The sequence below is a fragment of the Sander vitreus genome, chromosome 16, assembly GCF_031162955.1.
Source record: "Sander vitreus isolate 19-12246 chromosome 16, sanVit1, whole genome shotgun sequence".
NCBI lineage: Eukaryota > Metazoa > Chordata > Actinopteri > Perciformes > Percidae > Sander > Sander vitreus.
Window position 1 is genome coordinate 2,693,884 of NC_135870.1, and position 16,211 is coordinate 2,710,094.

The 16,211-nt window shown below is 43.5% G+C and overlaps 1 protein-coding gene across 3 annotated transcripts in view; it reads left to right on the forward strand.

Annotated features, from left to right (window-relative positions):
* Positions 1-1,353: 1,353 nt before the first annotated feature.
* Positions 1,354-16,211, forward strand: part of mef2ca (myocyte enhancer factor 2ca) — a 40,465-nt gene continuing 25,607 nt past the window's right edge. The window contains exons 1-2 of one of the 3 annotated variants that reach the window (XM_078271033.1): positions 1,354-1,488; positions 10,197-10,372. In XM_078271033.1, the coding sequence (XP_078127159.1) occupies positions 10,319-10,372 (54 nt within the window). In that variant the 5' untranslated portion in view covers positions 1,354-1,488; positions 10,197-10,318. Of the gene's footprint in view, positions 1,489-1,604; positions 1,933-10,196; positions 10,373-16,211 lie in introns of those variants that run through there. The other 2 variants (XM_078271034.1, XM_078271032.1) reach the window with 2 other exon arrangements.

Here is a 16,211-nt window from a genome sequence, read left to right on the forward strand (position 1 = left end):
AAAGCTGGAACAGATGAATGTAGTGGAGTAACTAAAGTAACTAAAGCTGTAACAGATGAATGTAGTGGAGTAACTAAAGTAACTAGTAACTAAAGCTGTAACAGATGACTGTAGAGGAGTAACTAAAGTAACTAATAACTAAAGCTGGAACAGATGAATGTAGTGGAGTAACTAGTAACTAAATCTGTAACAGATGAATGTAGTGGAGTAACTAAAGCTATAACAGATGAATGTAGTGGAGTAACTAAAGCTGTAACAGATGAATGTAGTGGAGTAACTAAAGTAACTAGTAACTAAAGCTGGAACAGATGAATGTAGTGGAGTAACTAAAGTAACTAGTAACTAAAGCTGGAACAGATGGATGTAGTGGAGTAACTAAAGTAACTAGTAACTAAAGCTGGAACAGATGAATGTAGCGGAGTAACTAAAGTAACTAGTAACTAAAGTAACTAGTAACTAAAGCTGGAACAGATGAATGTAGCGGAGTAACTAAAGTAACTAGTAACTAAAGCTGGAACAGATGAATGTAGTGGAGTAACTAAAGTAACTAGTAACTAAAGTAACTAGTAACTAAAGCTGTAACAGATGAATGTAGTGGAGTAACTAAAGTAACTAGTAACTAAAGCTGGAACAGATGAATGTAGTGGAGTAAAAAGTCCAACATTTCTCTCTGAAATGTAGCTGAGTAGAAGTAGAAAGTGGCATGAAAAGAAAAGACTCAAGTAAAGTACAAGTACCTCAACATCTGGACTGAGTACAGTATCTAGCAAGGGCGTAACTTTGAGTTCAACATTGGGGGGGTTGAGAGCTTCATTTAGCCTTTCTAGGGAGGCCCCTATGTCTACATGTCTGCATGTATTGAAAAAAGAGCAAAAACATTTAAAAAGAAACTTGAAAAAGGCGACAAAAACGTCGAAAAAAATGGCCAAAAAAAAACTTGAAAAAGGCCGAAAAAAATGTCCCAAAAAGGCGACAAAAACTCATAAAAAAGCAACAAAAAAATTGAAAATGCAACTAAAATAGCTAGTAAATTATGCCTACGGTATCTATATATATATATAGACATACACACCTCTAAAGATATCTGTTTTTGATGTTTTGGGTGCCTTTTTTGTCCTTATTTCAACATTTGTTTGTCGCTTTTTCTGTTTTACTTAGAACTTACTGGAGTAAATGTACTTAGTTACATCCCACTACTGCTGAAACTATCTCACGAGTCTTACTCTGTCTTTCTTCCTGCGCGTGCTTGTGCACGTGTGTGTGTGTGTGTGTGTGTGTGTGTGTGTGTGTGTGTGTGTGTGTGTGTGTGTGTGTGTGTGTGTGTGTGTGTGATGATGCCGCCCGCTGACGTCCATCCAGGTGCTTTCGCTGACGTGCTCGCGAAGCGCGTGCTGCTCCAGGACAGGAGACTCCCGGATGGACTGAACCGCTGGACGGAGACACGCGAGAGGAAAGTGACGCAGAGACACGCGAAGCTGAGCGCAAGAGGTAAGTGTTTATCCCGCCGGGGTTTGTGTTGGAACTGCGTGCGTGTGTGCGCGTGTGTGCGCGTGTGTGTGTGTGTGTGTGTGTGTGTGTGTGTGTGTGTGTGTGTGTGTGTGTGTGATGCGGGTTTGACACGCCATATACAACAGGAAACAAACAGAAGCGGGATAATCCCTCTCAAGTCTGCCCGTGGAGCCTTTCACTCTCCTCACATCCGATAAAGAAGTCTTGAGAAGCTCTCCGTTTCGTCAGAACTTTATCCTCAGTGTCAGCAGCCCGTTTCCTCAGAGCCCTCTTTCTCTCAGCTATAGGTTTGTTTTAGCGGTTAGTTTTTTAGTTTTTTAAGCCCGGAGCTGGAGCTCTGTTAGCGGGCGTTGTGCGGACTCGGAGCCGCGGACCGGTCGACTTCCCCCCCCCCCCGCCGGCAGAGAGCGGTGAAAACAGTCGGTAAGTTTTGTGTCGTTGTCATTGGAGGAATTTAAAGTACTTTTCTACAGCAACACTTGGTAAGATAATTAAACAGAGTCTGTTTAAACTGATGTTACAGTTGGAGAAAGTTTGGACTTTATTATTGTTCTCTGTTCAGGGCTTCCAGTAGTAGTAGCAGCAGTGGTTCCCAATGTTTTTGCCTCAAAATGAAGTGTACCGGTCATATGGACATATGTTGTGGGCAGTTCCACCGGTCAGGGCCGGATTTAGCCATTTTGGGGGCCCTATGCACACCCAGACATGCACCCTGATGGGAATATTTTCAGTGATGTAGCTATAACTCTGTGGGCGAAAAGAACCTTGACGTGAAGTCAAGATTTTTCATTAGCTTTGGCTATTGCAATTTCACAAACAGTAGCTTTATTCAGCTTATGTGTGTTGTGTAAATAAATGTAAGCGACGTGATGCAAGTATCTCTTGGCCACTTTCGTTATTTTAAAGTAACCCTTGGAGAAAGAAAGGTTGGAGACGCCTGCTTTAAAGGGTAACGTCTGTGTTTTTCAACCTGGACCCAGTTGACTGATGAGAACTAGCGCTGCACGATATGAGAACATTTGCGATATTAATCGATAAGTTCTTTGGAGAATAACAAACAAGTGTTGTGGCTTTTTCTAGATTGTATACGTATGTAAACAAAGAGGCCCCACCTCAACAATATGAGTCAGAGTTGGTACTTGAATGTATAATGTAGGCTAATCTGATTCCCAAACACCTGTGTGTTGTCAGAGGACTTGGAGTATATTAGTCACGTTTGAAAGTGCGATGTGAGGCACAGATCTGTGTCAACAACGTTCAAAGTGTATCATCATCTTTCAAAAACACATGCAGGCTAAATTAAAGTCCTTGTTAAGGTCTCAGATGTTGGGGCAGGTAACCCGATCTAATATATGTGGTTTGGTGAGGGATGCCGCTCTATAAGCACTGAATGAGTCACTTTGTAGCACAAGACACCGCCTCAAATGCTCAGCATACGTGAAAGCTATCACGTTTGCAACATCTAATCGCACTCCTTCTCAGAGTCATAACTCAGTCAAATCTGAGCACAAAGACATGAAACATGTTGGTATGATTCAGTGTGACCTACGCTTCCAGATGATGTCATTATCTCTGTTGTGCATCGTGGATAAACGCAAATAAATCCGCTTAGAAATCGTCGGGGGAATAAACAAAAAAAAACGCTTCGGAACTTGCCTGAGAATCATCGTGTTTTTACGTTTTTTCCAGTCTCAAAGTAATCCAGCGATAGTTTACTGTACATCCAGGGATACACTGCAAACAGGAGCTGCTAATAGTGATACTTTTTATGGTAACGATTTGTTAAAATGTAGACAAAATATAGGCTAAAAAAATGGGGCTCACAGCATGTTTTGATTCTCTTTTACAGGCTCTCACTCTCCTGATGATGTGATTCTTTCTAAAACTTATAAATGGAGTCTGGTGTTGGGGATTTATTTATTTTTTTTCCTGCTTTCTGTTAAACTAAAAGGATCTTCCTCTTTAACTAAAAGGTCTATCTCTGTAGGGATCCTTTCATCATGTTGTCAGACACTTAGAATAATAACCTGAGTCTGTCAGCGGCAACAACAGAACTTTTAGTGGACGCTGACTGACCGTTTAACGTTACGTTGCAGCTTGTTTTCGTCTCGTTTCAATGATTGTCGTTCCCATCAGTCACTTACACACAAAGACACGTAGTTACCCTTTAACTCCCTGCCAGTGTGCAGTGTGTTAAAACATCAAATATATTGTGTTCAATGAACCCAGACACTGCAAAAATCATAGATGATTAACCCTCCGGTTGATCCGTTTTCAAAAAGTTTCTTTATCATAAATTTGGGTTTCTTTCAACCACATTGTCAAAAGAAATAACGTGGACGGTTCCCTGCAACGCTCTGCCCAAGTAAAACAAAGGATCAGTTCACTACTTTCAATGAATTTGGGTATTTAATTCAATAGCATAGCATTTGAAATAGAAAACAGAAAAAATGCAGAAAGTGACATATATAACGTGGCAGAAAACATTGAAAAAAGTGTGAAAAAAATGAACAAAACGTTGAAAAAATAACATTTCATTTTACATTTTGACCCAGGAAAACCAAAAGTTGCACGCTCGACGGGAACACAACGCGAGGGTTAAAGCTGTCGTTGCGATACCCGCGATACCGTGATCATTTTTCAGCTGAATGTTACCATAGCGTCAGAATATCATACCGGCCCAAGCCGAGTTACAAATAAGCTGGAATAAATGTAGTTCCAGTTAGGCAACAATAAAACGACTAAACATCAGGCTTCCTGAGAGTCAGACGGGGCGGTCCGTGTCCTTTCTGTCAGCCCGATGACACCCTCTCACCCTCTCACCCTCCCCCCCCCCCCCTACAAAGACATGCAGAGTGTCCTGCCAAGAAACACAAGGGCAGTGCCACATGTCGGCCATTAGACACACCAAATGTACACCACCAAACACATATGCACGCAGCCGACACATTTCACAAACTGTCTCTCTCCGAGAGCTCAGCTTCTTGGAAAAGAAGAGATGGTGAGGCGGCGAGAGAGAGACAGAGAGACGGAGCAGCTGAGGACTGCGTGAGATGGCCGATTTCCATCTCTGCTCAACAGTCTCTTTCTCTCTTTCTCTGTCGTATTGTTGTTTGGGGTAAAAAGTTCATTCTTTTATGCTTCTGCTTTACACCCAGTCTATAAATAGGCGGGAGGTTTTGTGCGCGTGAGGGTGAGCTGGGTAGAGACTGGCTGTCATCCTGGAAAAGATCAAGCGCTGAATTAAATCACACCTACAGATCCAGCGCACGCAAGCACACACACGCACTGATTTTCATTGTTTTATGTAACGTCTCAGTTTGGCCTTTTTTTTTTCTTTCTCTTTTTTTACGACTACATGCTGAGTGTGGTCGTCTGTGAGCCCTCTAAATTTAAACCGGGCGCTGTCTTCCTGAAGCGAGGTAGAATCACAGGCAGCGTGACTCAGACTCCAGATATGCGTGTAATGCTCTCCGGCCGGCCAGCGTGTTGCTGCTCGCTGCAGACGATCCTCATCATGTTAATCAAATGTGTTTTTGTTGTGGCAGAAACACATTTGATTATGGCTTCGTGTCAGAAGCTGTCAGTTCATTTTCATTCATTCCTACTGAAAACAACGAGTGAATTACACGGCGAGGTTACTTTTTCATGGCTGGTTATTGTCGCTGTCGATTGATTTCTGTCAGAAAGATGTCAGAAAGCAGTGGAAAAACACTCCAAAAAGTTTCCAGTCTTTCCAAATTGTTTGTTTTTGTCCGACCAACAGCGCGAAACCAAATACATAAATAAAAAATGACTAATCCCCTAAACACACGTCAAACTCAAGGCTATACCAAGTTAGGTCGACAAGAACTTTTGGCTCGCCTATAGTTTTTGTCGATGTCTTTGTTCGCTTTTTCTGGCGTTTTTGGCACTTTTGTCAACGTTTTGTCGCTTTTTTAGGGCTTTATGTCGACCAAATTGGGAGTGAGAAGAACATATAAGACATGCAATAATACAGTCAAAGATGTTTGACTTTTTCAATTAAATAAAAGCATGTCAATAGCCGTTGGCTGTTATTCTCATTTTCCATTTTGGCCCTTAAAGTGAAGTTACACAAGTGAAGACCGAAACGACCGATGAGTCGACTCATCGACCAAAAGAGGGGGCAGCCGTAGATATTTCATTGGGTTTTTGATTTTGACATTTGAATGAATCCCTTCCCTTTTCTTTATAACGTGTGCTTTCGTTTGTGTACCGCTGCTGTGACAGGTGAAGTTCCTTCTGTTACGACCGGCTCACAGCCCACAACAAAAGAGGGAGATGCACAGTAACAATGCTAAAGTGACATTTATTAAAAAATGCTGCAAACAAGAGAAAGATGAGGTGTGATTGTCAGTATCAGTGGTGAATGAGGGTGTATGGAGGTAGTGGAGAACGTGAGGTGCATGTTGTCAGTAGTTAAAGGGAAAAACTAAACGGAGCTAAATCCTGCTAGTGCGCGGTCGGGGGCATGCGGGGCTCTGGTCTCGGGGCAGGAGGGGGTTAAATAGTCTGGGAGGACCGGCCAGGTGCTCCCAGTCATCTCGTTATCGCCTCTGCTACACCTGCAAGTTGACAAGACAAACCACAGTACACGTGTACGACAGGGCCCAGGGCCGCCACACCCTCCGTGGTTAAACAAAGTCTCTATGACCTTTGTACTCTGGATTTTTTTCACTATTTTTAAAGTGCCCATGTTATGAAAAAAACACTTTTTCTGGGATTTGGGGAGTTATTTTGTGTCTCTGGTGCTTCCACACACATACAAACTTTGAAAAAAAACAACCATCCATGCTGTTCTGAGTGAGATACGGTTTCTGAATGTGTCCTGTCTTCAGTCTCCTGGTCAGCTGGTCAACATCTGCACGGCTTTCTACGTCACTAGCTGAGACGAGGGGCCTAGGGGGCTAACCGTTAGCATGCTAGCTCGTTCTCAATGGCAAAACACTGCTACAACACACACTAGTTCACCATAATCTACAAAAGAACTACTTCCATGTCCCTGTTCTGCAGGTATTCACACAAAGGTGGAAGTGTGCCCTCGTTTAGAAGAAGTCTCCCAGCTAATCCTGCCTTGTTCTACTGAAGTTGGAGAAACAGCTAGCTAGCTCATGTAGTCCTTACCTAGCTACTGAGCATGTAGTCCTTACCTAGCTACTGAGCGTGTGCGACTGACAACAAAGATGTTACAGCAGTGAGAGGTCTCACTCTGTAGCTAAAACAGAGAGCTCAACACACAGGGTGAAAAGAGGAGCTGCATCAATGAGCAGTACAACAAAAATATGGTGTTTTTTGATAATTAAACCATGTAAACCTCTTCTGATACAACCTCTAAATACTATTATGAACCTGAAAATGAGCAGAATATGAGCACTTTAAACATTTTATAGACCGATTTTAAATGATAATGACAAACAACTTGTTTGTTGCCACCGCTGTCTGATATAGTAGCAATCTGATGATGATGGTGATTAAGAGATGAGGCGGAAGAGCAACATTAGAAGAACTGTATGACGTTAAAGTAGCGCCGCAGTCATTTTCTCCCTTTTGTGTTTCGAAGAGCACACCTTTGTCATCCTCCTACGTCTTCACGAATTCCAATTTCATTCTCCATTTCCTCCTGTGTGCCTGAGGGCCGCCGCCTCCTGAAAGCGTGCACGTCTTTTTCTCTTTCTTCACCTGCTGTGATGACGGCAGCAAGCTGTCAAGAAAACCTGCTATGTGTGTGAGCGTGTGTGTGAGCGTGCGTGCGTGCGTGCGTGCGTGCGTGCGCGTGCGTGCGTGTGTGTGTGTGTGTGTGTGTGTGTGTGTGTGTGTGTGTGTACATCCAGTTAACTCGGCGACCCAAGCTCTTAAGCTGCACCTCAGGGCTCACATGGTACACACAGACACACACACAGACACACACAGACACACACACAGACACATACGGGCACACACACACTGCGTGTTCTGATTGTCCTGCACGGGTCAACCCTTAATCTGTTGGTACAACACACACTTTCCTCTGTTTCATGCCCTGTGGCACAAAAGATTTGTTGACTCCTAATAGAGAAGATCACTTTCCTGTTGGGCGTAAATATGTATATCAGTTTAAGTGGGCGCTATATTTAGAGTATTTTCACTGCTTTACCTTGCTGTCAGACAGCCCTTTACGACATGGAAATGAAGCCGTTATCTCTGCTCTCTTCACAGCCACCAGACTCCTTTGACAAGAACAGTCATTTTACCTCGCAGAACACGGGAGTTGCTGCTCTACCGCTGCCTCCATCGGTTAGTTAGTTAGTTAGTTAGTTAGTTTTCTTTGTTTCTAACCTTTTAATAACGCCAAAGTCATGTAAAACTGTCAATCATTTTCTGGATTTAATCCCCAAAAGCCCAAGATGACGTCCTCAAATGTCTCGTTCTGTCAGAGGAGAGAAGAGACGAGCAGCTCAGTATTCCCAACTTGTATATATTTTAAATATTTAAATATTTGTTCTTGTATTCTATCTTATTATTATTGCATGTATATCGTATGTATGTATATTGTATCCTAGTATTTCATGTATATTCTGTGCTGTGTGACTGATATTTTGCTGCTGTAACTGTAATTTCCCATTTTTGGGATCAATAAATATCTATCTATCTAAACTAGAACACAGTCACATTTATGGAGCTAGAATCAGAGACGTTTTATAAAAAATGACGAACCGATTTATCGATTATCAAAGTTTGGAGATTTATTCAGTAGTTGACAACTTATCGATTATTCTTTACAGCTCTTAAGTCACACAATAACACTAACTAACTAACTAACCAACCGCTGGAGGCAGCGGTAGAGCAGCAACTCCCGTGTTCTGCGAGGTAAAATGATGTTTTTGTCAAAGTGTCTGGTGGCTTTGAAGAGAGCAAAGATAACGGCTTCAGGCTTCAAAACATCTGAACTATCCCTTTAATGTGAGGGGCCTGAGTGAGACGTTAGTTGGGATTAAAGGGCCATTAAAGGTGCTCTGAGCGATGTTGGGTGACGTCACTTCTTGTTGACGTTCGAAGTATTGTCAAACCAAACGGAGGCTAGCTCGCCCCTCCCTCCTCCTCATCCTCCCCCCCCCCGTCCGTGCTTCCTGAAACAGTCATAAACGCGCATTGTGGAAGTAGCTTACGTGCTAACGCTGCGCGGTGATGGCTCAACCAGCTCCTTCTTGTCGGTTATTGGCTGGAAGACTGTTTGTTATGTTTGGTGGTGCAGGTTGGCGCAGTTTGTTTTTGTTGGCGTTTGTGGAGCCTGGGCTGTCTACAGAGACCACGGTTTTTTTACAGTGTGTTCAGGGGACAGGCAGCTAGCAGATAGTGAGGAGATGTTTTTTACAGTGTGTTCAGGGGACAGGCAGCTAGCAGATAGTGAGGAGATGTTTTTTACAGTGTGTTCAGGGGACAGGCAGATAGTGAGGAGATGTTTTTTTACAGTGTGTTCAGGGGACAGGCAGCTAGCAGATAGTGAGGAGATGTTTTTTACAGTGTGTTCAGGGGACAGGCAGCTAGCAGATAGTGAGGAGATGTTTTTTTACAGTGTGTTCAGGGGACAGGCAGCTAGCAGATAGTGAGGAGATGTTTTTTTACAGTGTGTTCAGGGGACAGGCAGCTAGCAGATAGTGAGGGGATGTTTTTTACAGTGTGTTCAGGGGACAGGCAGCTAGCAGATAGTGAGGAGATGTTTTTTACAGTGTGTTCAGGGGACAGGCAGCTAGCAGATAGTGAGGAGATGTTTTTTTACAGTGTGTTCAGGGGACAGGCAGCTAGCAGATAGTGAGGAGATGTTTTTTTACAGTGTGTTCAGGGGACAGGCAGCTAGTAGATCGTGAGGAGATGTTTACTGTATGTGACAAAAAATGTTGTAGCCTAAAAAACATGCGACATCGCTTAGAGCACCTTTTAAAACTATGAATTGGATTCATTTTAAAATGTCTCTTTAAATGTTCTCTTTGTCCTTTCTGCATCTGTCTCTGTGAAGCACATTGTGTTGCATCTTTTTGTGCTATGTAAATAATATTTGTTATTATCAATGACATGAAAATCAGCCTTTCACGGTTTCCCGCTTGCCCGTCCCGTCCCCGTCCCGTCCCAGCCCCGTCCCAGCTCCGCCCAGAGAGGATGTTTTCTGGCGAGCGGTAAAAACAAAACAAAATCCTGTCTTCAAATGTGGTTTCGCCGTCACAAAGCCATCAAACTCATCACTCCTTATTATTTGCATTCTGACATGCCTGTTTGTTTCACTTCCTCCTGAGCGGACAGTTAACCCCCTGAGGAAGCAGGGCTTTCTGGGTGTGTCGAGGGGATACAGCCGCGCTGAATGGACGGGCATTCAAACACACAACACGCTGCCTGTCTGTGCGTGCATGGCAGTTACACTCTGCATTATAGCATGACATGATACCCGCACACAATTGCTAATTAGATGTGGTGTTCATACATGTTTGTGTTTGAGTTTTGTTTGGCAATCTTTTGACGTTTTGACACGCCACCTCTTCAATTGTGACACAGAATCCAAAAACCTGTTCATCCTCTTCCTGTGTGTGTGTGTGTGTGTGTGTGTGTGTGTGTGTGAGAGAGAGAGAGTGTGAAAGACAGGGAATGATGCATTTAATCCTCCATGATTGTGTGTTGTTTGTGTCTTCTTTTGGCAGGAGCCAGCAGTTTCGGGATTGAAAAAGAGTGAGAAAAACTGTGAGGACCCGAGAGTCAATCTAAGGAGCCAGAGGAAAAACAGAAGACGTTTGTGAAAAAAGTGCAAAACAATACAGCCAAGATGGGGAGGAAAAAGATCCAGATAGCACGGATTATGGATGAACGGAACAGACATGTAAGTGTACAGAAGCCTCGAACACCTCTCACCTCTCACGTGCTGATCTTGTGTCTGATTAATCATCCGTCACCAAGGCAGGCTTTCGAAGGTCGGACCTGTAACCTGTAACGGCTCCAGCACGACACAAGTCGGAAGTGAATGCCTTCAGATTAACGTCACGGGCCACAGCTGCTCACGATTAGAGAGATTAAATGTGTGTCTTCCCCCTTGATTATAATCCCTATTATATGTTCCCCACATGCATATCAGCTCTTCAGATGTTCAGACAGAAAACAAAGCGAACATACTGGTAAAGTAATCAGCCTGAGGTAAATGCTGTCTGTTAGGAAAGAGAAAATGTGTCTGTCTGTCTGTGTGTGTGTGTGTGTGTGTGTGTGTGTGTGTGTGTGTGTGTGTGTGTGTGTGTGTGTGTGTGTGTGTGTGGGTGTGCGGCTGTGGCTCAGTGGTAGAGCGGTAGGTTGGTGGTTCCATCCCTGGCCCTGCAGTCCCATGTGGAAGTGTCCTTGGGCAAGACACTGAACCCAGAGTTGCCCCCGATGCATCAGAGTGTAACTGTGTGTGAATGTTTATCTGATGAGCAGGTGGCACCTTGTACGGCAGCCTCAGCCACAGCGTATGATTGTGTGTGAATGGTGAATGGTTCCTGTACTACCGTATTTTCCGGACTATAAGTCACACTTTTTTTCATACTTTGGCTGGTCCTGCGACTTATCGTCAGGTGCGACTTATATATCAAAATATATATAATTTCACATGTTTTTAAATGTTATTTCATGCTGAAAACATTACCGTCTACAGCCGCGAGAGGCGCTCTAGGCTTGTGACGACTATATGCTGCTCCTAAAGACAACTGAGAAAGAAAAGAAGCTGCAGGAGACTGCAGGTAGTAAAACACGCAGCCGGAAACGGTAATCGAGCAGCAGAAGGAGAGTTTGGAGTGAGAGAGAAACTTGTGAGGGACTGGAGAAAAGGTTAGTCTTACTGCAATGAAGAAAACAAAGAAAGCTAGTCGCGCTGAAATCCAGATGGCCAGAGCTGGAGGAAGGAGTCCACAGATGGGTGCTTGAACAACGTGCTGCTGGGAGAGGCTCGTCAACAGAGCTGTTACGTTACGTTAACGTAGAGGACACCTACCGTATTCAGCCCCTTGTTCTGGGGGCTGTTGGGGAGTTTAATAACTGTTAATGTGTTACGTTAACGTAGAGGACACTCTACCGTATTCAGCCCCTTGTTCTGGGGGGCTGTTGGGGTAGTTTAATAACTGTTAATGTTACGTTAACGTAGAGGACACCTACCGTATTCAGCCCCTTGTTCTGGGGGCTGTTGGGGAGTTTAATAACTGTTAATGTGTTACGTTAACGTAGAGGACACCTACCGTATTCAGCCCCTTGTTCTGGGGGCTGTTGGGTAGTTTAATAACTGTTAATGTTACGTTAACGTAGAGGACACCTACCGTATTCAGCCCCCTTGTTCTGGGGGGCTGTTGGGTAGTTTAATAACTGTTAATGTGTTACGTTAACGTAGAGGACACCTACCGTATTCAGCCCCTTGTTCTGGGGGCTGTTGGGTAGTTTAATAACTTGCCTTTCCAGATTAAATGTCTGTTCTTGGTCTTGGATTTTGTGAAATAAATTTCTAAATAAATGTGACTTATAGTCCAGTGCGACTTATGCTTTTTTCCTCTTCATGACGCATTTTTTGACTGACGCGACTTATACTCCGGAGCGACGTATAGTCCAAAAAATACGGTATGTAAAAGCGCTTTGAGTAGTCGTTAAGACTAGAAAAGCGTTATATAAATACAGTCCATTTACATTTACTTTTATCCAAGTTTTTGTCGATTTCTTTCTGCACCTTTTTGACGTTTTTGTGGGAGGTTTCCTCCACGTTTTTGAAGCTTTTTCCGATATTTTTCTCGTGATGTCTTCTCGTCGACCGAGCAACTTTTAGTTTTTCTGGGTCAAAATTTGGGCGTCTTTTTTTGACATTTTGACGTTCTTTTATGATTTTTTTTTTTTTTTTAAATGCTATACAATTAAATAAAACACCCACATTCAAAGAAAGAAGTGAACTGATCCTTTCTGTTACTTGTGAAGAGTCACAACAGTACAGAACCATCCACATTATTATATTATTATATTCATTCTTATATTATTCTTTTATTATATTTATTATATTATATATATTTTTTTCAAATGCTATAAAATCCATATCCACATTATTTTAAAATATATTTGGCTGAAAGAAAACCGAAATTTGTGATGTAGAACCTTTTGAAAACAACAGGAGAGGTGTGTTAAAAATGTGTCTTAAAACTGGATAACAAGTCCGTGTCTGACTGCTCAACTCCCACGCTGACGCCATTGACCGTTACCTTGAATAAAAGGAGCGATTTCTCTGGGTTTGAACATTGCTGGGAACTATTATAACAGTTATTAGACTTATCGATTAGTAGAAAAACAGTTTTTTTTGATAATCAAAGTCATTTTTCACGCAAAAATGGCAGAAAATGCAGTTTCCAGCCTCTCAGATATGGAGATTTTCCTGCTCTTTTCTGTTTCATATCACATCAAACTGAACATCTTTGGGGTTGTGACAAAACAAGACATTCATAGACGTCAGCTTGGACTTTGAGAAACTGGCATTTGGGATAATTAAGTACACAACTAAAATATATAACTAGGTCTAGTCGTTTTCAGACGTTTTTTTTATGCCGAAATGTTACACATTATAACTTTAAAACATACAGACACTCTGTAGTTCCTCAAACTGTCATGCGATCGTCACAAGCTGTGACTGTGTGAGTGTTAGTGAGGCTACCAAAGACATGACAACTGACTAATGAGAGCTTATTGTCAATGGGGAGGGGGGGTGGTGTCACACACACACACACACGGATACACACACACACACACGGATACACGGGCACACACACGCGCACACACACAGACACATACGGGCACACACACGCGCACACACATAGACACATACGGGCACACACACGCGCACACACACAGACACATACGGGCACACACACACACACACACACACACACACATACACACAGACACATACGGGTACACACACGGATACACACATGGATACACACACACACACGGACACACACACACACACACGCACGGATACAGTTGGGGACACACACACACACACATACATATACGGGCGCACACACGGGGACACACAAACAAGTCATATCTTGGGGAGCGGTTCCTCTCTTCCTGTTATGACAGGAAATGCAGGCACATATGCTTCCTGACCTCGGTTAGCCGGGCAGGACTGACCTCGTCACAGTCCTTTCACACTGTTTGTGTGTGTGTGTGTGTGTGTGTGTGTGTGTGTGTGTGTGTTGCTTTATATTTAAACGAAAGTACCCGCGTGTTTTTACGTTTCAGCTCCTCGTTTGCAAACAAAAGAAAAACTCACTTTTTGTTTTCTCACAATTGCTGACATCTGGGAGCAATATCGCTAAAAATAGGTCCAACAGGGCAACGAAGACGTTGGAAACAAGCCCTCAGGTTCACTAAACGTATTCAGAAGAGAAAATGAAGGTGAACACTAGAGGTGGGAATCACCAGAGGGCCCCCACGATACGATATTATCACAATACTCACGTATTATTGCAAAACATATTGGGATAATCTGCAATATATTGCCTAATTTATGACCTCATTTTCCAACTTCAAATGATGTTCCCCAAAGCAAAACGTTGTTTGACTTTGGTAGGTGTTAACTGTCTATACATTCAACAAATAGACATGTAGTAGTAGACATTCAGTAGACAAATAGTAATATAAACACATACTGTACAATAGAGACAACAATATACATAGAGGCACATATCAACATAATATACAAATAAGACATAATATCAAGACAAGTACACATGGAGTGGGATGTAAAGTGCAAAAAGTAACAGTGCAAAGTATTGTGCAAGATGCATATTGGAATGATAAGTATGTAATGTGTAATAGCGCCAGTTATATAAAATAAATACCCAAAAAATGATCTTTAATTGATGACATCTGGGTCCAACAGGGCAACCCAGACGTTGGAAACAAGCCTTCCAGGTTCATTGTCCTTCTTATTTACTGTCGCAGTGAAAATAAAGGTGAACAGTGAGAGTATGACCTTAAACCTCCATCACACAACGGCTTCCTGCTTCAACTTTGACCTGCAGTGTTTACAGTTTATAGTGCACACAGTTTTGCTGAGCAATGAGGGATTATGACCAAAAACATCCCTCCAAAAAAACACTTTTAGCACACCTTTACAGTAGTTCGGTTTGACTCGGTGTGCATTTTGGGGGGTGAAGTTGCAGCATTGTTTTGCTGAGAGTTCACACTGCACTAGGGCTCGGTATCGTTCAAAAATGTGTTGGTTTGATACCGGTACCGATACCGTGACTTGGATACCAGTTCCTGATCGATAGCCGTTTGATAAAAACCGAAAGAAATGACACATTACAGCACTAACCTTTTTATTTATGTTTCAGCTCCTACTCCGTGGGCCCCGTCTCTGTGTGTAACGGAGAGTTTTCTCTGCGTGTCTCTACGACGTGTAACATTACACAGCCAATCACAGACATTATTAGATCTTGGTAGGAAGCATGCTGCGTGCTGATTGGCTCACTGACGCTGATGAGATTTACTCCTTAGGCAATTGAAATTGGGTTTTGAATGACGAGGCGTTTTTTTTCCGCTTACTTGATACTTCAGAGGCAATTTGGTCGGTGCCTAAAAAAGTATTGCATTTGGTACCCAGCCCTACACGGCACTTTGTCAAACACCAAAACATTGTGAAGAAATGTCACACGGTGGAAACGGTCGCTGGTCTGTCGGACAGAATATCTGAGGGAAACTCGTCGACACAGAAATGGAGAAACGGAGCAACGCCAACGTCCTGGGTTTCTGTTTTTGCTTTAGTGTTTCTAATATTTTAGAAGAAGACAAACAATGTGAGCAGCTGACAGACAACGAGAGAAGGAGAGAGAGATGACGTGTGGTTGGACGAGAAGCACAATCAGGGCCCTATCTTACACCCAGCGCAGCGTGAAGCCCAACGCAAGTGTCTTTGCTCATTTAAGACCGACCCAGTTGTCAGTTTCCCGTCCAGCACCCACGTCGTCTAAATAGCAAATGCACCTGCGCCCTTCTGTGGCCCATGGGCGTGCTAGTCTTACAGGGAGGTGTGTTCAGGTGCATTCTGGGCGTGCTAGTCTTACAGGGAGGTGTGTTCAGGTGCATTCTGGGCGTGCTAGTCTTACAGGGAGGTGTGTTCAGGTGCATTCTGGGCGTGCTAGTCTTACAGGGAGGTGTGTTCAGGTGCATTCTGGGCGTGCTGGTCTTACAGGGAGGTGTGTTCAGGTGCATTCTGGGCGTGCTGGTCTTACAGGGAGGTGTGTTCAGGTGCATTCTGGGCGTGCTGGTCTTACAGGGAGGTGTGTTCAGGTGCATTCTGGGCGTGCTGGTCTTACAGGGAGGTGTGTTCAGGTGCATTCTGGGCGTGCTGGTCTTACAGGGAGGTGTGTTCAGGTGCATTCTGGGCGTGCTGGTCTTACAGGGAGGTGTGTTCAGGTGCATTCTGGGCGTGCTGGTCTTACAGGGAGGTGTGTTCAGGTGCGTTCTGGGCATGCTAGTCTTACAGGGAGGTGTGTTCAGGTGCATTCTGGGCATGCTAGTCTTACAGGGAGGTGTGTTCAGGTGCATTCTGGGCGTGCTGGTCTTACAGGGAGGTGTGTTCAGGTGCATTCTGGGCGTGCTAGTCTTACAGGGAGTTGTGTTCAGGTGCATTCTGGGCGTGCTAGTCTTACAGGGAG